Raw genomic sequence first — 22,088 nt, forward strand, 5'->3', positions numbered from 1 at the left:
AGATGATGATGTACCTGCTGACGGTACCTGCAGAATGAATTCTGAAGTGTACAGAAACATCTTGTCTGCTGAAGTACGAGCAAATGCTTCCAATCTCATTGGAAGGCACTTCATCATACAGAAAGACGATGACCCCAAAACATACTGCTATTGCAACTAGAGAGTTTTTCAGGGCCAAAAAGTGGAAAGTTCTAGAGTGGCCAAGTCAATCTCCAGATTTAGATCCAATTGAACATGCATTTCATTTGCTGAAGAGGAAATTTAAGACAAAAAGACAAACAACAACTGAAAATGGCTGCAATACAGGCCTGTCAGGGGTCAATGGGCCGCAGACATTAGGCAGTTATTGCAGGCAAATGATTGTCGTTCAAATGCTAAACATTATATATACTATATAATACACTATTGTGTAGCAAATAGTGAGTCCTGAAAAATACAAGATTGTAAAATAATCTACCTCTGGAAGGAAAAAAAAGGTCAGGCTATCTTTATTTGCTCATTTGTTATTAACAGCCAGCAATGAAAGTGTCTTTAAGATCAAACAGTTGCATAAAGTGTCAATCAACCAGCCATGGTTAGAAGGATGCATCAACACTTGCATCAGAGAATCTACACTTCATCGACATAAGCACGAGCCCCTACAAAGTAGGCAATTTTAACATCTTTGCAGGCTTTTTTGATCTGCAGCCAAAGTCTGTTACGTGTCTCCCTGTCCTCTGGGGAAAGGTCCTTGTTGAAGCATAGTTTCTTCTATTGCAGATACTCAGAGCGCTTGACTAATTTCTAAACCATGTCACAAAAGTACCTCAGAGAGAACTGTAGTAGGATTACATCCCTGGCCTGGGTGTCAGGGGGAGCTTTCCCTCGGCGGTGAACACTGTCAATCACCTCAGGAAACCTCTTGTGTCACAAGGAATAGTAGAGTGTCGTCCGGTGAGGTCATCTGGCAGATGGTTATAATTTTCTTGGGGATGCCCTCTCCTTGATTCTCTGCCAACCTATATAGCCGTGGGTCCCATCTTCTCTTGTAACAAGACAGATCCAGCACTCTGTTCTCAAGCTCAGTGATCTTTTGCTCCGTTTTGTTCATTTTGGTGATGGTATGCTCTATCTTGCCTTTCAATTGCCTCTCAATGTATTATTTGTGTTTTAAAGGGTTTCTATTTCTTCTAACATCATAATTACCCTGATGAAAGACTGCTGGACTGCATAGGGCACATATATTGTACACAAATATATCCATGGCCAAACTTGATTTTTAGTACCAATCTACTCAGCAACACTTCTAGAATAGGAATCAACAATGAGTGGTGTCATACAAAGTGATGATGGATTTTTACTGTTTTACTGTTGTTTTACACATATATCAAACAATATTGTCAGGCTTGACTGACACTGGTTAAGGCAACCACATGTTAATGGTGAATGAGGAACAGAGGACAGACTTCTGGTACCAAAAACAAACCGAAGTCGGCTCCACCCCGTTTTTCAGATCATTGATGATGAGGAAGAGAAAAGGAAGCAACTATGGAGATGAACTTCATAATATGGATTGATTAGCTATTGTGTACAATCAATTATTGTGTAGCATGTGAACTTCTAACAGATGAAGCAGTAGCCTATTTCACTTTCCAGTCACCAGTCTAATTGGAGCTTTCTTCCATATAAAACATCTCTAGAGATATCATCTATTGTGACATGCCCATGAGTGTACCATTCCGACCTTGCACTATTATCAGTGTTGACCAAAGTCGGCAGAACAACTCTTAACATATAGAATAGGCCCCAATTCTGCTAGTTAATTAGCAGATTTCTATGATAACCAATTGCAAGAGAACACATCAACCCCACACTTCTATTTTTTCAACACATTTATTATTTTAGAACGCAAGCTTCAGTGTATATTTAAACAGTGCATTGCAATGAACCCTTATAACCTTCATTCAAATAGAGGTTTCAGTCATAAGATTGACAACAATGTCAAAGGACCACTCTTAGGAATGGCTGAAAGAGGAAGAACCCATATACAGATATCTCGTTGACTCAAGGAGGTACACTAAGGTTAAGAACAGAGAACAGCTAACACTATGAAGTCATCCTGCATAAGTAGAATGAACATGGTCCAATATGGTCATGGAAGGTCTAGCAGGCAGCTAGGTTAAACTGTAGTAAATTGTGTGTTTCACACAGTACCTATTCAGTAGGGTGGAATCCCCATAAAAGTGCAGATAATACTGAATGTTCAGTCCCATTGAAAAACCCAGCATAAAAGTTGGTCAAATACCCACACTACTCAGAGGAAATAGGATGAAACAACATCACAAACAGCAGCACTAGACTTTTACACTACACAATACCCATTCTAAGACTAGAGGGTGACAGGGGAAAGGAAGGGCCACAGCTCTCAAGAGAGATGGGAATTTTATTCCACTGCAATGTACAACCTATGATAGCAGACTGAAAAAACATCAATACAGTTCGTAGGATACCTTGGAATATCACATCCCACCTGTAATTGTTTTGTGATTTTAACTAATCAGTTGCTATGAGACCATGACAAAAATGAGACTTAACTGCTTGCTGTACAAATAAGTACTGTTCAATTTCAAGTGCAAATACTTTTCATACAACATTGTTAACATATATTTACTATTATGAGATATATTACTATTAATAATTAATATTACTAGGCTATATCATACTTAACATATCACATTAATAATCTCAGTGGTCCATTTTCAAACTTAAAATTGGAATCATTCATTTGTATTTAACAGTGCAATGACTGTGTTTTGATTTAGTCCGGTATAGTTACTGGTAAGTGCCTTGGTCAATGCATACTATACAAACTAATCAATAAGGCCCATTCCAATTGTTATGTTGCTTCACTTTCCATGCACAGAGTAAAATATGAACACACACACATTCTAAATTCCTAAGTTTCTTGGCCTGGTGTGTTCAGTGTCTGTAAGTCCCTTTGAGAGCTGTGGTATCGCTGACCCTCAGTCCTCTCTCCCTGATCCCTGTTTCCTAACCTTTGCTCCCTGTGCTGTGTTACATGGAGTAAGTTTTCCCTGGCTTAGGGTCAGTGATGTGTTTTCCCTGGACACTGACTTAGGGTCAGTGATGTGTTTTTCCCCCGAATGATTCAACATTAGAATTTTTGGAGGGTAATCCCCAAAGAATGCAAGAGTGGCGCTGCGGCACGCTGTGAACTTGGCAGTGCCACTACGTAAACATTTCGAGGCAAATTAAACTATATGTTTAGCAATGATAGAGTATCTATCTTTGATCACCAACAACATTGCTGTTAAAAGCGAAAGTGAAAGCATTATGATGTTCCTCAGTGAATTCAGCATTTTAGCTGTATTTCTGAGCATTTAGACATGAATAAACGAGTCGGGTTTTGATAATGCAATCCAGCACCACACTGTTCAGACATCCTGGAGAGAACCCTGGTACTCCATGGTGCACAGAGAAGGGTCTCACTCTCTCTCTACTTCTTGGCCTTCCCCTGAGCAGCCACAGCCTCCATGGCCTTGCGCACGGTCTCTTCATCCCCGAGGAACTGCATGGGTTTGACAGGCTTCAGGTTCTTATCCAGCTCATAGAGGATGGGGATACCCGTGGGCAGGTTCAACTCCATGATGGCTTCCTCTGACATACCTGCAGGGAGCAGCAGAGAACGGGACACAGGAGTTACAGAAGTCATATCATTGAGTGTTTGGCCAACTTTACAGCTGGATGCCATGTTGCCGCCTGACATCAGAAGATAGGAGTGAGACTGGCAGAGTAGCTAGATGTTGTCCCTTTGGCAATATAGCTGCATTTAATTCCAGAGAGCTGTCCTCGTTCACTCCCCCCCACAGATCTTAAATCTGCTGGGCATGTGCATGCTGTAGCTCCACCTAGTTACTGCTATGTTGCTAACACCTACCCAATCAGATTTGTGAAGGGCAGTTAACGAGGGTAGACGGTAAGGAACAACTTATTGGAATGAAATAGCCTATATCTGACCCAGTGTCAGGTGAAGGGTAACCTCTACCTACACCATGATGAGAAGCATATGCAGTACCTACCCTCCAGGTGCTTGACGATGCCCCGCAGGCTATTACCATGAGCAGCTATGAGCACCCTCTTCCCCTCTTTGATCTGTGGGACGATCTCGTCGTTCCAGAAGGGCAGCGCTCGGGCGATGGTGTCCTTCAGACTCTCACAAGAAGGAAGCTGCTCCTCAGTCAGGTCACCATAGCGACGGTCCTACAGTGCAGACAACAGTTCTTAGTGCATGTCAAAGAACAGCAAACAATGTCAGACATCCATTTCCATTTTGGTCCCTTCCCCTACCTACAGTATGCTCAACTACTTTGAAATGGATGGGACAGATACAAGAAATCTGGTGATCCACCATGTCCTCAAGTAAAATTGTTGCCATATTGCTTTTACATATCCAGTACTTTCAGCTCTATGCACATGAGGTTCTAACAAATCAATTTCCTAACATTCATTAAGCTCAGTGTGTCCCTATATCTGCCAGCCCCTCTTGGCCATAGCAGCCAGATCCTTATCATATCACAACTCCTGACCCATCAGTGCAGAGGGAGCATTCAGCAATCAATTCTGAGCTCAGCTGAACTTTGAACTTTAACCAAAGATAATGCTCTCCTCTATCTGCAATACATTAACTCGCCAGTGGGTTAATATATAATATATGCCATTTAACTGACGCTTTTATCCAAAGCAACTTACATTGCAGTGAGTGCATACATTTCAGTATATATGGTCCCAGTGGGAATCAAACCCACAACCTAAGCGTTGTTAGCGCCATGCTCTACCAACTGAGCCACAGAGGACCACAGAGGGGTTGCAACTGAAAACAACATTACAGTAAAGACCTTGTCCTCTACTTGAAAAGGAGTGGGCAGCATAATGGTTGGGTTTCACCTGACCTTTACAATGGCTGCTCTATGTATAAAGGGAATGGAAGTCATACCTCTCACAGCTCTGTGTAGCACACTAGGGAGAAACTAATAAGATATCCTCACCTATATTCAAAGAGTATGTTAGAATAGTAGTTGGATATAGTTATTTGGTTTCTTGGTTGCTTTAATATCTAGAACAGATGATCACCTTTCTGATTGTTTGCTAAACTAGTTGCTTTGGAAGCTAAGAACCTGGTTCTCTGACTGGTCCACTTATGTCATCTGCTTTGATAGGGAGAGGGTCTCACAATTATGGCTGCCTACTTAGTTCCCTCTTTTAGTAGAGGGTCTCACCTTGCTGATGATGGTGTAGAAGTCATGGTCGGCGTCCATGGTGGGAGGGGGGGTGTCAAAGGAGCGCCTCCAGATTTTCACCTGGGCCTCTCCATGTTTAGCTGCCGTCTCCGCCTTGTTTAGCCCAGTTAGGCCACCGTAGTGGCGCTCGTTCAGGCGCCAGGTCCGGTGCACCGGCACCCACATCTGGTCAATACCATCCAAGACCAACCACAGGGTCCGGATGGCCCTCTTCAGCACTGAGGTGTAGCACATGTCAAACTCATAGCCAGCATCTGTGAGGGTCAGAGGAGCGATAGGTGTCTGAGTCAACACAAAAAAAGCCAAAACATTTGCATAAAAGGTTTTGGGTACAGATAGATACCCAGTGAAGTGGGTTGATAATGTACAGGTACTCCACACTGCATCAGCTAATACCTTTGATTGCTAGAGGCCAGATGACAGATGCCTGAGAGAGATGCCTGTTTTTTTAAAAGCCAAACAGAAAAGGAATTGATTTCATTAATTGCATGCAGCGCGGCATGATACGTCTCATTCACATCCCTTGGGAAGTTGTAGCGTCAAATAAATGTGTGGTGGGGACGGGGTCTCCGTTTCTCATTGGTTTACACTGTATATTGCGTAGTACATACAAGACACACCTCCCATGTCAAATCTATTGACTCATCGTGTACATTGCTGGCAAAAAAAAAAGTGTTGACAAACTATGAGTGACATTAAGCCATACCATTAGTGGAAAATAAGCCCAATGCCCAACTGTGAAAAGTTATGGTTTGAAATGAAAGAAACAAAGCAGCAGTCTTAGTTTGCTGATGATTCAATGAAACAATGTACTCACCGTACACTCAAAAGTATGTGGAATATTGAATATCTTACCAGTAGCTTATCTAAACCTTAAAGCTGGAACAAAAAGAAAAATAACGAAAATCACCTTTCAAGGCCTGTCCCCCTCTCCTCGCCTCACGTTCTCCAGTTTCACTCAAATCGGCGTCGAACCAGCCACAGAATCGATTCTCTTGATTCCAGTTGCTCTCTCCGTGTCGAATCAGAACCAACTTGTAAGCAGCCATTTCTGACAGTTTATCGTACTTGAAACTCCAAAAATCAAACTAAATGTGGCTGAGTAACTTGACCACACAGCAACTAAATGAACCCAGCTACCTTGATGCTAGATGGTCCAACTCGTCGTCACTGTCAGCCACACAGAGGAGACTTATGTGATTGGTTAGTTTCTTGCTCTGTGCCTCATACAAGTCCAATAGAATGAGAGATTCCCTCTTTGGTGCGTCCCTCTTTTTCCTAAACCAATAAAAAATAATGTAGGCGTGTACTATGACAATCCTGTGACCTTCATATAAAATACAGTATTTTGTAGCAGATACAGATTGTACTGTATCACGCTTTTAAAGTGTGATACAATGTGACATTTTTTTTCTAACCTAAATACAATGTAAACCATAGTCATCAAAAAACAATAACATGAAATGGATGAGAATGACAAATGGAGCATTTGGGTGATGCCATGCCCATAGAGTGTTCTACTCTGGCCATGCCTATCCGTGCCCAACTTCAAACTCCCTTTGATTAGTAAGGGGGGAACAGTCACATTCATGTTTGATTAAATCAAAAGGGATAGCTACATTTCATTACTTCAACGCATGCCACATTAATTTTGTTACAAACTGCTTCCCATAGAAGAAGGCGGTATGTTGAAGAGGCTGGGCAGCAGTCACGCCAATAGGGAGTCTGTATTTGGGGTGGGCGGGTCTGTATGCGGAAGATGACAGTCGACTCTTGTTTGTTTGAAAGCTTGAGAAGGCAGTATCAGCATTGAATCAGCACTGGAAAATCACAGCTCGGCTCTTGCATCCTAGCTCTCTTATCTCTCTGTCCATCGGCTTACCTTAATTTCCCATCCCATTCTGGTATGGACGAAACGAGCCCGTTAGTCTCCCCTCTGCAGGACTCAATAGATTATAACTATTGCCAAAGCGAAGCCACCAGTCCCCGAGGCGGGTTTGTGGGTAACATCACTCCAGGTTCAGTGATCCGAGTCTCAGCTGGGAGCCCTGGACGCAGCCAGGAGCGACAGCCTCTTCTGGATCGCGACAGAGGAAATTCTCCACGGGACCCACACAGGAACGAGTTCCCAGATGATCCAGAGTTCAGGGAAATCGTGAGGAAAGCAGAGCAAGCCATTGAGGAGGAGATTTTCCCTGAGAGAATCTGTCAGGGGTCCAGTGGCAGCTACTTCGTGAAGGACTCTCAGGGGGTGAGACAGACTTCACTTTAAAGGCCCTACTGACATTTTTTATAGAGAAAGAGATGGGAGGAGGAGAAAGAGGAAGAAATGTTTCTTTTGCCACAGGATGTAGTGAAGTCAACCTCACATTTCATGTGTTTGCAGCATCATGTATATATATGCCAACTGCCTGCACTGGCGACTACATACTGAGCTCTAGGGTTTCTGACAATGCAATGATGTCATGTATTGAGTTTCCCCATCATCCCGCCGCAGTGGCTGGTTTAGGTTGGTGACAGTTCACAGTGTGCATTTTACATCTGACCACTGGGGATCTTGCATACTATAATCTTGATGATGTTTCACAGAGAATGGGAAAGATTCACATCACTTGTTGAAAAACTAGGTCTGTGTCAGTTAGTGATAAAGTTGTCCTCGCTGCCAAATAGATGGTAGTCTTCCTGACTGTCTGGTGGGGGTAATTTGTTGTCATTTTATCACTAGTGCAGTGAAGGATCCCAATACATTCTAGTTCAGCTGGGCTGGGACTTGGCTGGACTGGGTAGGGCTTGGCTGTGACTGATCTTGTAGAGCTGCCTACTGGGCCAATGACATGGTGATAGTCACAGTGTGAAAACCCTCCCGAGCTTCTGAACATGGCTGGCAGCCTCATGGTGTTGAGGCACCCACAGGCTGAGACTCAGAGAGGTGCAACCAACCCCATCTCTGTCACAGATGCACTAAAGGGCCCCCCAGGGCAGGCTGGGAGATAGGGATGGACAGACATAGTATGCATTGCTCACACATCTGTGAGATCTCCCATAGACCTGCTGAGAAGTCTTTTTTTTTCAACCCATGGAAATCCACTTACTTTGTGTGTGTGTGTGTGTGTGTGTGTGTGTGTGTGTGTGTGTGTGACTGAGGAGAGAGGGAAAGGAAGAGAGATAAAGAAAGAGATTGTAACTCAAGAAAAATCATCATGTGCAGTCAATCTGAATGGCTTTAGAGATGGGCCTAATCAGGATCCTCACGCTCTGATGATGACCGCCCCATTTCCGTCCCCCAGCCTCGCTCTTCTCTCAACTTAACATAAACTCAATAAACACAGTTCCACTACTTTCCTATGGACGATGACACTATTAAAGGCAGCAGATGTAACCTTGTTACCAGGGAGTGCTTTAGCACTGGCTGGGGCTGCATAGACTAGAGAACCAGCCGATCGGCCTATGCTACTACACAACCTATCATGTGAGGAAATTTAAGATAATTTGATTGACATAAATGAGTTACCAAACCATTCCAATTCAACCTTGTTTGCTGCAGTGAGCCTCTGTATGGGCCATGAATAGCTATTTTTGATGTAAGAATGAAGGATATAGTCTAGGCCTAGCTTCAGTAGCATACTGTTATTACATCATACGTTGGCAATCCCTACTTACCTTTTATGGATTGTGAGGACTGTGTCATCAGTGACAGGCTAGTAAGTAATAAGTTGCTATTAGGCACAATTAGGATCAGCTTTCTATCAGTATCCATGGGCACTATGTGTATATTTTTTGTATGTCGTTGTTTTTACCTTGATTGCACTACAGTGTCCGCTTGGGGACAGTTGCTTGATTAGGGGCATCTTTATTCTACTCATCAGCAGATACAGTTCATAGGCTTTTAGTGTGGCCTTGTAGTATTTATACATCTCCGATATCAATAAAACTAAATGCAGAATAGGCCCAGATCAAATTACACATGCACCTCAGAAAAACTTGTTTGAGAGGAACCAGTTCTATTTAGAAACACTGAAAATTTAGGTTAACATGGATTAAAAATAGCATAGTATAAAAGTAGAGAGAGTTACCCAAAGTGGCTGTAGAGCTTAGATCATGCATTCCATAACTATGAACTATCTACAGATTGACAAATGGGTGTTTGTCCTTCTACTAAACACTTTTAAGCACTTCAATTAGCCTATAACCAGTATTTATTTGGGAAAGTTTGACAAGGTAGTATCATACATTTTTTCACACTCCTTATATGAGGGAACTCATTGGAAGTTGCACTGGATATGGAGTGTTTGCACATAACTGACATCTGGTCCCTGTCTGTGCTTGTCTGTGCAGAAGATCATTGGTGTGTTTAAGCCAAAGAATGAGGAGCCGTATGGCCAGCTGAACCCTAAGTGGACCAAGTGGCTCCAGAAGTTGTGTTGTCCCTGCTGCTTCGGCCGGGACTGCCTAGTCCTCAACCAGGGCTACCTCTCAGAGGCAGGGGCCAGTTTGGTCGACCAGAAACTAGAGCTCAATATAGTCCCCAAGACCAAGGTATGGGTACACACACACACAAACACACACACAGGACTGGATTTTACCATCTACTCTCTCTGTCCCCCCCCCCCCTCATCATCTCCTCCCTCTCTCCCTTCTTCTCTTCTGCAGGTAGTCTACCTGGCCAGTGATACATTTAACTACAGTGCCATAGACAGGGTGAAGTCTCGGGGGAAGAGGCTTGCCCTGGAGAAAGTGCCCAAAGTGGGACAGCGCTTCCACAGAATAGGGCTCCCACCAAAGGTAAGACAGTTCAGCCACTGTAATTAGCAAGAGCAGTTAAAGAACATTTATTGAATCAGGATCATAGATCCAAACTCCAATTCACTTTAGTAGTTTGTATACACTACTTTAATGTACACTTATTAGGAGTCAAAATGTGTTTACTCTGCTCTCCCCTATGGCTCAGGTTGGATCATTCCAGTTATTTGTTGAGGGTTTCAAAGACGCAGACTTTTGGCTGAGACGGTTTGAGGTGGAGCCTCTTCCTGAGAACACCAATCGGCAGCTGCAGCTCTATTTTGAGCGACTGGTAGTTCTGGATTACATCATCAGGAATACAGGTGAGAGTCTTATCGCCCTCTGCTGGGGAGAGATGAGATTAGATTAGATTCAACTTTATTGTCATTGTGCAGAGTACAAGTACAGAGACAACGAAATGCAGTTAGCATCTAACCAGAAGTGCAAAAAAGCAGAAAAGTGCAGTGTGAACAGTATATACAGGTAGTGCAGTATATGCGCAGTATAGTAGTGCAGTATAGTATAAGTAGTGCAGTGTAAGCAGTATATGAATTAGCAGTAGCATTATAAGCAGAATAAATAGAATGCAGTATGAACAGTGTAAGCAGTATATGAGCTGTATGGGCAATACAGTATATATGTATTAACAGTAACATTAGAGTAAATAGCAGAATAAATATGGAATGCCGTATGAACAGTATAAACAGGTATGTACAGTATGTACAGATATGTGCAGTGTATTAACAGTAGTATTAAAAGAAAAATATAAGGATATGTGCATTATGAACAGTATAGACAGATTATGAACAGTATAGACAGATATGTACAGAAGAGCAGTGAGCAGTGGTATGTAGATAAACCTACATCTGAATGCGCACATGTTACTAGAATAGGATGAAGTTGCTCTTCTGTGGTTAGAAGCTACCTTGTGTTCATTCTTGCAGATCGAGGAAATGACAACTGGCTGATAAAATATGATTGTCCAATGGACACTGGAGGGAACCGGGTGAGTGCATCTGACATACACATAACTATAAACATAATGGGGTGGTTTCCTGGACTAAGGTGTGTGTGTGTGTGTGTGTGTGTGTGTGTGTGTGTGTGTGTGTGTGTGTGTGTGTGTGTGTGTGTGTGTGTGTGTGTGTGTGTGTGTGTGTGTGTGTGTGTGTGTGTGTGTGTGTGTGTGTGTGTGTGTGTGTGTGTGTGTGTGTGTGTGTGTGTGTGTGTGTGTAGGACACAGACTGGGTGATGGTGAAGGAGCCAATCATCAAACTGGCAGCAATAGACAACGGCCTGGCATTCCCCCTCAAACACCCTGACTCCTGGAGAGCCTGTGAGTCCTGACTACTACTACTAAACATTTGTTCTTCTTTTGGCTCTATACTCCAAAATTACTATGAGGTTAAAGGTATATATTGTCAGCTTTTATTTAAGGGTATTTTTGTACATGTTGGTTTCACCATTCCTAAATGTTTTTTTTAATACATAGTCCCCAATTCAAGGCACCAAAATAATGGGACAGATTAATATAATGTCCAAATTAAGCACTCATGTTTAGTATTTGGTCGACAATCCTTTGCATGCAATAACTGCCTGAAGTCTGCAACCAATTGACCCCACCAGATGCTGGGTATCTTCTCTGGTGATGATCTGCCAGGTCTGTACTACAGCCTTCTTCAGTTATTGTTTGTTTTGAGGTCTTTGTGCCTAAAATGTTATCATCAGGAAATTAAATGCATGGTCAATTAGATTTCAATCTGAAGATTGACTTGGCAAGTCAATAAATGTCCTCTTGTTGGCCCTGATAAACTCCCTAGTTGCTCTGGCAGTATGTTTTGGGTCATGGTCTTACTGTATGATGAAGCACCATCCAATGAATTTGGAGGCATCTGCTCATACTTAAGCAGACAAGATGTTTCTGTACACTTCAAAATACATTCTGCTGCTGCCGTCAGCAGTTACATCATTACATGTTAGCCAGTTCAAACTGTAACCTGACCATCCTTTTTGAGGATACCTAGTGGTTTCATCTTGCAGTAAAGCCTTTGTAATTCGGCTGGTGATATATTCTGCGGATGGTAGTCTCTGAAACATTCACGCCTACCTCCTGGAGAGTGTTCCTGATCTGTGGGACAGTTGCTTTGGGGGTTTTCTTAATTATGATGAGCATTCTTCAGTCATCCACTGTAGTCTTAATTGGCCTACCAGCCTGTTTGCAATTGCTGAGCTCAACAGTGCTTTTACAACAACAAAAAAAACATTTTTAATGATGTTCCAACATTGTGATTTTGGCAAGACTAAGGTTTCTGATTTTTCATCCTAATAATGGCTTTCTTGACTTTCATTGACACCTCTTTGGTCCTCTTGTTGACATACACCAGTAGCAGACTCCAAAGGTAAATGCAAAGCCCAGAATCAACAGTAGACATTTGTAAAAGGTATCTGCTACATATAATAGCTTATGAATTAACACAAAGAAAGCTTTATTTTCGAACTAAACAGTAATATAGACAGCACAAACCAAATGAGGTAAGGAAGGACTGAAGGAAATGAGGGGTTTTGATAACTGGGAAGATTCACAGGTTGCACAATACTGATGAATGGACTTGGCGCACGATACACATCGGTTAATCATGAATCAGTCGTTGGACAATCGTATAAAACGAATCAATAGCTAGGCAATCGTATCTCATATGTTGGAGCTATACAGTGTCTGAAACACAGCACGACAGTGACCGACAGATTCTCCTACGAGGTTCAGCAACTCACTCTTCAGAACACGTGGCTAAGTGGCGGCAGATTTGATAATTGCGTAGCAAGACCACAGTCTATATAATACAATATTTATGAATCTAAATTACACTAGCACACAATGCCTTGTACAAAAGATAGAATGAACCCGGATAATTACTTTGAGGTGACTTGAGCTTTGGTCATTTGAAGAACGCAGAGTCCTGTCCACCGACCCTCTCAAGATGAACGCTCAGCGAGCGGACTCCGGCAAGAGGTAGGTTCGGTCGTTGAAATCTTGGTTAGTTAGCACTGGTACAGAGTTCATATCGTAACGGTAGTAGTCAGCTTTGTGTTAGCATGTAGCTGGAGGAAATCCTAACTTTCCAAGCGGGTCGGAGGTTATTTGTTCCAGGTGTGATAAACGGGGGGAGGAGAGGTGAGTGGCTTTAGCCCAGCTGTGCCGGCTTGGCCAGTCAACAAGTCGCAATGTCCACTAAGGAATGTTTCGTGACGACATGGGTTTATAGGTTATGATAAAGGGGAGGCGAGCTTTGAGTTTATAATTCCAAATGACTCCTTAATTGGTCAGAGATCGACTGGGCGTCACACTCATATTCATATTTCGTTCTAAATGTCTCTTTTCATTATTGTTCATTCTGTGGAAAATGGTATCTTGTACTTTCGTTTAATACGTAGGATCATCTATCCCAGTATTTCTGTAACATTTACAGACCAAACAGTCCTTCCAGGGTACATTGTGTCACAATGTGAGTGTTAAACTCTTAAAATGTTATAATCATCCTAACCTAAACACACATAACACATCATTTTTAGTATATCACTCGTCACATTCTGAACCAACCAAATACCCATTGCCCAGTCTTTTTCCAGCCTCTTGGCAAATTCTCTTTGTCTCTTAAGGCCTCAAGACCATGTGGTCTGTAGAAGTGGAGGTACCTCCTTTGTCTGTTGGGTCACCCCATATCTCCTACTTCAAAGGAGAGGGATGTGTGTGGGGGAGCAGAAATGGTCTAGCACAAGGGGTCATCTCATCTACACATTAACAGCTCTCTTATGCCTTCACAAATGATGTGACAGAACACACCTGACTAACCAGAAATGCCTGTCAAGCCAATTGTCTCATTACTTTTGGTGCCCTGAAATAGGGGGACTATGTATAAAAAGTGTTGTCATTTCCAAATGGTGAAACCAATATATACACAAACACCATCAAAGAAAAGCTTATAATCTCTTACTTTAACTTCATAGAACATTGTTTGATTTCAAATCCAAACTTTTGGAGTGTAGAGCCAACAGAAGAAAGAATGCTTCACTGTCCCATTACTTACGCAGGGCACTGTATGCTATAAGTCACAACCTCAATAATAAAGAGGTAGCATCCCTCTCCTTTATGACCAAATACTGATTGGTGTATCTTACAGCTGTTTTAAGAATTATACCGATAAAGTCAGAAAATGTTGGTGCGGTTTTAAGAAATGTCAGAACCAAACAGGTTCCATTGTCAAATCTATACATATATTTTCTGAATATTAACATATGAATTTTTGAAGGGATATCTGTTGGACAACCAGACAAGTAGTCATTTATAAGCAATAATGACATGGGAAAGTGGAAAATTAGATGGGCCACAACCAAAACGTCACTACTGATACAAAAATACATTTTATCCCAATTTTAAACAAATTACAACTTTAAAGGTTCATACAAACCTTTGTAAATCACACCAATGGACCACATATCATTTATAAGCAAATACCTTACTATTTAAAAATGTTATGACACATTTGGCAAAGCACAGGTTCCAGACCAGTTATAACACCATTTATATGTATAAATATTCATATGCACTACTGCTAATGACTCTGTTGGCTTGAAAAGGAATTCTGAAATATTCAAGTTGTGGTTTGATTAAAGTGGGACCTTACATTTTGTTGTACTGACACTGTTTCGTTAGTGACAGACTGCTATATTTTTCCTTATTATATATCATTAATTTAATAAATATTCATTTATTTGTCTGATAAACATATCTATGAGTCTACATAAATCTTAAAAAAATATTGTTGTTGTCCTTCCAATTGTAGATCATTTGCATCTATGCAACACAATGATTCAGTATTGCTACTAGACTAATTGACAGTTCCTGAGAGAGTCAAAAGTCACTTTCCAAGTAATTTTTTCTGGTCCTCCATGCATATTGCAGCTATACCAGCTGTGCATTTAAGCAAAACTTGATATGATAAACAATGTGACCATATGTTAAGCACTGTTGTCAAAACTGCAACCATGATGTCACTACCGAAACAGTGGTTATAATATAAATAAACTGGAGACAAATGTTGATGTTTTCAACAGGATCAATCTTTAGATCAAAATGTTGTAATTTTTTTTAATCGTCCCTTGCGTGGATCGTTGTTCCTGACAAGTTAAATAGATAACAATATAATAATTTTCAAATATTTGAAACCATTTCAAATATGTATTTTGCCCAGGTATGTTAAAGATGAATGTCATTATTTAACCCTCATCTCCTCTAGATCCGTTCTACTGGGCATGGCTATCCCAAGCGAAGGTGCCGTTCTCCCAGGAGATCAGAGACATGGTTCTGCCCAAACTGAACGACCCCAACTTCATCAAAGACCTGGAGGAGGACCTCTATGAGCTCTTTAAAGTAAAATACTTGCTCTCGACTTGGAATATTATGCCAAGAGAGGGTCAGTCAGATGTTTTTGTATGGTTGGGGAAAATGCAGAATTAATGACTTACAAACATACAAGATTTTGTATCATAGTAGCTGTCACAGTATGTAGTAACTCAGTGATTTGCTAATGCGTTTGCATTGTGACGCATCGAAATCATTGTCTTATAACTTAGGGACAACATTGTGAGAAGTTCACGATTTTCACCCTTGAACTTTAACCTGTGACCCTCTCACTGTATTATCTGTGTTACAGAAGGATCCAGGCTTTGACAGGGGGCAATTTCACAAGCAGATAGCTGTGATGCGAGGACAAGTGAGTGGGAGAATAACTCAACAGTTGTACTGTTTTTCACTTTGCATTGTTATAAAATGATAATTGTGCAGCAGGGCTGATGTGTTGTGTTTTGTTTCATCAGATACTTAACCTGAGCCACGCTCTGAAGGATGGGAAGACGCCCCTGCAGCTGGTCCAGATGCCCTCAGTGATGGTAGAGACAGCCAGAGCCCCCCAACGGGCCAACAGTGAGTCCTACACACAGAGCTTCCAGAGCAGAAGACCCTTCTTCACCTGGTGGTAGAGAGGAGGAGAGGAGAGGGAGAGACTGAGGAGGAGAGAGGAAACCCAAATAGGAGAAGGGATGGAGAGGCAGGACAAAGAGGAGAGAGGATTGACAAATAAATCTCTATCTCACTCCTGTTTCAGAGGCCAATAATCGTCCACCCCTTTTCCACTCCAGGAAGTAGAAGGACAGGGGATGTGCATGCCTTCCCTGGAGCCTACAGACAAACAGACATGGCTGTGCTTTCACTGCTGACATTAATTTACTAAGAGATGAGGGGGAAGGGGGGGTTAAGAAAATGTAGGTGGAGTGGGATGTGGAGGACCTGGAGGAGAAGGGGAGGGAGGGGGAGATGTAGGGTAGAGAGGTAGTGAAGAAGTAGAGTAAAGGGAGGATGGAGGCAAATGGAGAGGGATGGAGAGTGAGTAAGGCAGAGGAGGAGAGGGAGAATGTATAGAGATATATAGATATAGGTGACGGAAGATTAGAAGCAGGGTGGAGAGGGAGAGAGGATGGAAAGGGATAAGGGTGAGGTGAGGAGGAGGAAGAGGAGGGTGAAGATGGAGGGAGAGAGTAGACATGAGTACATTAAGGTGAAGATGTATAAGTAAAAGACAACAAAATCACCTCACAGTGAAGAACTCTTAAAAAGTTACACACCTCCAATCAAACCCTGGACATTCTGACACCAGAAAAGGAAAGAATGTTAGTTTTTCTTTTCTTATCTCCTGATTCTCAAGACCTACATCTCCTCCCCTCAAAGATGCCTCAGAAACGTCCATGCTCTTCTCCCCCCTCTCCCTAAAAACTCCAAGGTTGATACAGTATGATGTCATATCAGTCCTCATTAATGCTACTGCTTCTTTGCAGGTTGGATATTTATCAATTTGGTAATGGAATTGGTTTCTTCCCTTGACATCTTGGCAGTAGACATTCTCTTTTTTTTTAAAATATATATATTGATAGCTGCTTAGATCCCTCCCACAGACACAGGAATATTGGCCAATGGGTGTGGATCAAAATAATGTTCCTCGAGTAGAGAATCTGGTATTTTATTTTTCTTTCATCTCCCATAAATATTTGGAATGAATGTTAGAAGGATATGCATTTAGATTAGGTTAGCAAACTCTCTACTCTCTACTGTTAGCTGTATGGAGTTGTGTGTTGGAGGCTAATAAAGACCAAAAACTGTGAAAGGCTCCACTATAGCAGAATTTGGATTGCCAGCTTAGGTTCTGTTGTAGCATTCATTCTCCTTCAGTGACCCATCAGGTTAATTTGTTTATCTTTACAAAATGGCAGCTTGTCCTAACCTTCCTAAGAATGATCAGGTGCTTTTGTACATTTAAGTAAGTATTTTTCAGCCTGCATCCCAAAGTCTCTACCAGGTTAACCAAGTTACAGCTATACTCATACTGTATCTCTTATGGACCCTGGGGCCTGTGGCTATTCCCTGTACACTACACTGCGGTAAAATGAAGTGCCTGCAGCTGGCGCCCCCCATACGTATTCTATCCAGCACATGAAACACTAGGATGTTCTTATATTTTTGCTAGTAGTCACATGTCATTGTCCATTCTCCTGACATGTGTAGTGTTATAGGTTGTGTTATGCTGTGGTCTGACATGCAGCGTTTGGGTCCTTAAATGTTTGAATGACTGCGTCTCTAATGACACCCCTATACTGTATGTGTGTCTGGTCAAAGTAGTGCACTTAGACTTAGTGTCATATCAGATGACAGACGTAGTGTCATATCAGATGTGATTTACAGTCTGCCCCAAGTGAATACTTATTATTATCCAGTGTCTTGGGCTGATTCTGGGGCTGGAGCTCATCCTTCTTCCTTTCTGCCTTACTTGAGATAATTTCTCAAGGATCAAGCACAGTCTCCCTGCCATTGTTTTAACACATTCAACCCTCATATCTGTCATTACCTAAGGTTGGAACTTGGTAGGATGCATTTTGTGTGTATCAGACTCAGCAAGAGCTAGTCAGTTATGAAATATGTCGTTTTGAATGCCTGTTTTTCCCGATCTCATTACATTTCTTTGTTAAATGTCGTGTTTTTGTTTGTTTGTTTTTATCAATGTTTACTGCTGAAGTTACCAAACTGTTCTATAAATGTATTGTTTTCATTTGACAATGCACTGTAAAAAAAAAAATAGTAATGTATTAAAGAATGAAATGCATGAATATATCTAATATTCCATTGTCATGGTCTCTCGTCTTATATTCTCTTTCATACTCTGTTTCCTTAAACATACCTAGAATGCCTAAAGCTCATTATATCAGTCAAAGAGTCAAAGACACTAGCAGCTGGGTATACAGTATTTTCTAAATACCATCATGCAACTACTGTATGATTTGCCCTGATAGGTACTGGTCCAAACACACCCAGATATAGACAGGTTCTATGTTAAGAGAGGAGGTGCTCTGTAGGCACAGTTTTAGCCACAGTGAACCATTTACAAGCCACATTGAGTGAGTTCCATGTTAGCAAGAAATGTTTGTCTTACTTTCCAATGCGTATTTCCATACAAGGTTTTCCAGACTCTGTCCTGGTCAAGTCTCGCACGTGCTGCAGAGCGTTGTTTATTTAATTACACACGTTTCTGTGTGAGGCTTTCATGGCTTGCTAATGTAACATGGGTAGAGTGCATTGTCTCACATCAGGTTGCGTGACTCCAAGCGTCCTGTAGGAACGACGCCACCTGTCATAAGACAATGGGGTACTGAGTGCTGAGTCCTAGCCTCACCTAAGGAGTGCCTTAAGGAGTCACTCACTTAAAACATAAACAGTCATTCCCAGTTTGGAAGTTAGCTTTTCATTCTAGTCGGCCGATATACAGCTGACACAGCTGACTATAGGAGTGTTTGATGGAAGGTGGTTACACCCAGGATTAGGATCTGATAGGACCAGAGGAAGTGTATAAATCCTCAGAAACATCAGACACTGAAACACTAAAACAGTGATCATGAGAGAGCAGAGAGAGAGAGCCTTTCTTCATATCTCTCTCTCTGTACCTGTCCCCCCACCACCCACTCTCTTTTGACCGGATTGAGTTTGGCACTGTCCTCCTCTGTCAATTTATTACACATTCTTACCATCTGCTAGAGGCTGGCAGGGAGAGGAAAGCTGTGGTATTTCCAGGATTCTATAAATAGCTCCCACCACATCCCGCAGGCTGCACTGCCCTCTGCCACACAATACTGGAACACTGCAGTCATTCTTTGCTCCAGGGGGATGCTGCCCTTAAGGGCAGATCTAGGACCAGCCTTTTCACTCCTTAATCTAGCCTTAGGTGGGGAAACAGACTGTAGTTAGATCAGTGGCAACTTCATCCTACTGTCCCACAGTGGAACACTGAACCTATTCAGCCTGTCACAGACAGGAAGTGATGTCATCTGCGATATCAATCTCCTCTGGGACCTGACTGTAAGGCTGATCTGAAAACACATAACAGTGCATCTTTTCACCATAGGTCTTCTCTATCTCTTTCTTTCTTTCTCTCTCTCTCTCTCTCTCTCTCTTTCTAATACTTTCTCTCTGCTCCCTATCCCTCTCTCTTTTCTGCAGTGGAATGTGTGTCTCAGCATTCTGTGTGGAGAGTGTGGTTACCAAGGCCTTGGTGAGTTTGTATGTATGCATATGTGTGTGTGTGTGTGTGTGTGTGTGTGTGTGTGTGTGTGTGTGTGCGCGCGTGTTTGTGTGTGTGTGTGTGTGTGTGTGAGAGGAGAGAGTCTGGTTAGCAGGGCCCTTGTGTGTCTGTTTGTGTAGCCTCTGACTCAGAGATCATCACTGAATTATCTAACAACAGGGAAAGAGAGAGGAAGAGAAAGGCTGGGATATGTTTAGGGGCAGGGGTGTCGTTACATGTAGGGCTAGGGGCTTTAGGAAGGAGCGAGGTTTTGGGATTGGGGCTTTACATAGGAGTTGGGTAATGGTGGGTGCTGGCAAACAGATATGGGTAGGTTCCGGCTTTAAAATTTAGGAGCTAGGCCAGGTGAGGTTGAGGCTAGGTTAAAGGTAGTCAATTCAGGTCCTAGGATGCTTCTGGGTGTTCTAGCCCACTGTTCTCAATCCTGGGTTGGAAAAAAAGCCTGCACACAATGTAACCCTCCAGGGCCGGAATTGCGCTCACCTGAAACAGGGTCTGGGCAGGTAGCGGTATGGTTTTGAGGTTTGACACAGGATGAGACAATTTGACACAGAATGCAAGTTTGTTGTGAGATGGGTAAACTGGCAAACTAAACTGGTTCAGAAAATCCCTTATATGGTAAGACAGATGTCACTGTGTTCAAATCTTGTCAGCGATTTAATTATAGTTTTGACACATAATCATGTCATTGTGGTCTATTTAGACCTATTGCAGAATTTCTGGCATAGAATTTGTTATCAGACATACTGAAATTAAATTTGGTCCATAGCGTCCGTATCTATGTTGTTGCCTTCTAGTGCAGACAGAGAGACCAGTGAGAGAGGGAGAGACCATGGGGGGAGCAGCTAGTCTGGCCTAGTCCAGTGTGAGTACATGCAGGAAATGTCTCTCTGGTGGAGTAGCCAGAGTAAATATCACTCAGCTGGCATACACACATACTGCCTGGGTTTATGTGTGTTTAAGTGCCCTTTTCCCAGGGTTTCTCACTTTCTCTCTTTCCCTCCATCTCTCTCTCTCTCTCTCTCTCTCTCTGGCATAGTTTAGAGGGAAAACACTGTCTCACTCCTCCAATCCCACATCCGTCTAATGCCACACTCAGTATCTCACCCCTGTTCTTATTAACTAGGCAGCATTCAAGTCTAGACACACATGACAATCTGCATTGCTAGACACTCTAAAGCAGTGCCTTTCAGTCTGTACATGGATGTGGGAGGGTATAAAGAAAGACAAAAGATTTGCCTCTAATGAGTGAAAAATGAAGCCCTTATGCAACACAAGCATACTTGGCAGTTTCCCACTTACAAATCAGTTCAATTGTTAACATGGCTGTATGGGGTTTTGGAAAAAGGCCAATGTCAGAGATCGGATTATAACAATGGAGATCCAGCTTAGACAAGCCTTTTAGGGTTTCTGCTTTGGGTATGCTGCAGATCCATCACTTGATTAAAACATTCAATTTACATTCAGCCTAGTTATTGTCAATATCAACTATGGGCTTAATATTTAATGTTTGTACAGTGTGACGGGATGCCTCTGCTGCATACTGAATCCATCTGGCCTAAATGAACAGTGTTTTCCAGAGCATGGAGACGTCAACAGGACAGAAAGACAATGCTGTTGTGTTACTCTCAGGGAGAGACCTCTCCTCTCAGAAGTGGTAGATGTATGTCCCAGTAGTGCATCTGTTCAGCATTAGCCTCACTCGACCATGGTATGTTTATCCGCAGCACAGAACCAGGCCCTGTCCCAATACTATCACAGTACATGCTTCCTACCTTCCAGTACAGTGTTAACCCCAGCAACAAGTGGACAGAATGAGAACTAAGCCATTGGAAATGGTCATGATGCAGAGCCGCATAGCCAAGATTTTTCACAGATTTCGCAACCAAAATCAAATTTAAGAACTGCATGTTTCCTTGGAATAGACAACTACTCATCACTCTACAATGACATAAGACTGGGTTTGCTTTATTTTATTGGCTGAGCATCAACCCCCACCCCCTGCAGATGCTTCCTGTAAGAACGGCCCCCTCCCAGATTATCACACTGACTCACACACACATGCATGCAGGCACACACGCACACGCGCACGCGCGCACACACACACACACACACACACACACACACACACACGTACACACAAACACATAATTTCAATCACGGAATCTGCAATTACCGGATAAATGCACACACACATAGACATCCGTTTCTTTCATGTGGCCGTGTGGCATTCAAACGGCCCCTCCTGATTGGCTAGAGCTGTTTATCTCCCAACAGGAAGTTCCTGAGGGCTTCCGCCTATATCTGTGTCTGGTTTGGAAAAGCCACCACTACTGTA

The 22,088-nt window shown here is 42.4% G+C and overlaps 2 protein-coding genes across 2 annotated transcripts; one reads left to right on the forward strand and one right to left on the reverse strand.

Annotated features, from left to right (window-relative positions):
* Window positions 1-1,871: 1,871 nt before the first annotated feature.
* Window positions 1,872-6,449, reverse strand: LOC310823059 (phosphoglycerate mutase 1-like). Its single transcript, XM_083695748.1, has 4 exons — window positions 6,208-6,449; window positions 5,277-5,551; window positions 4,080-4,260; window positions 1,872-3,666 (listed from the first exon to the last, which is right to left on the reverse strand). The coding sequence occupies exons 1-4, from the start codon at window positions 6,344-6,346 to the stop codon at window positions 3,497-3,499; spliced, it is 765 nt and encodes a 254-aa protein (XP_083551874.1). The 5' UTR covers window positions 6,347-6,449; the 3' UTR covers window positions 1,872-3,496.
* A 754-nt stretch (window positions 6,450-7,203) lies between these two features.
* LOC310822538 (phosphatidylinositol 4-kinase type 2-alpha-like) lies at window positions 7,204-16,357 on the forward strand (the record flags this gene model as incomplete). Its single annotated transcript, XM_083694909.1, has 9 exons — window positions 7,204-7,548; window positions 9,633-9,833; window positions 9,948-10,079; window positions 10,246-10,399; window positions 11,021-11,082; window positions 11,310-11,409; window positions 15,368-15,501; window positions 15,785-15,844; window positions 15,948-16,357. The coding sequence occupies 9 exons, from the start codon at window positions 7,204-7,206 to the stop codon at window positions 16,107-16,109; spliced, it is 1,350 nt and encodes a 449-aa protein (XP_083551035.1). The 3' UTR covers window positions 16,110-16,357.
* Window positions 16,358-22,088: the final 5,731 nt, after the last annotated feature.

Source organism: Argentina silus (assembly GCF_951799395.1).
Source record: "Argentina silus genome assembly, chromosome: X".
Lineage (NCBI taxonomy): Eukaryota > Metazoa > Chordata > Actinopteri > Argentiniformes > Argentinidae > Argentina > Argentina silus.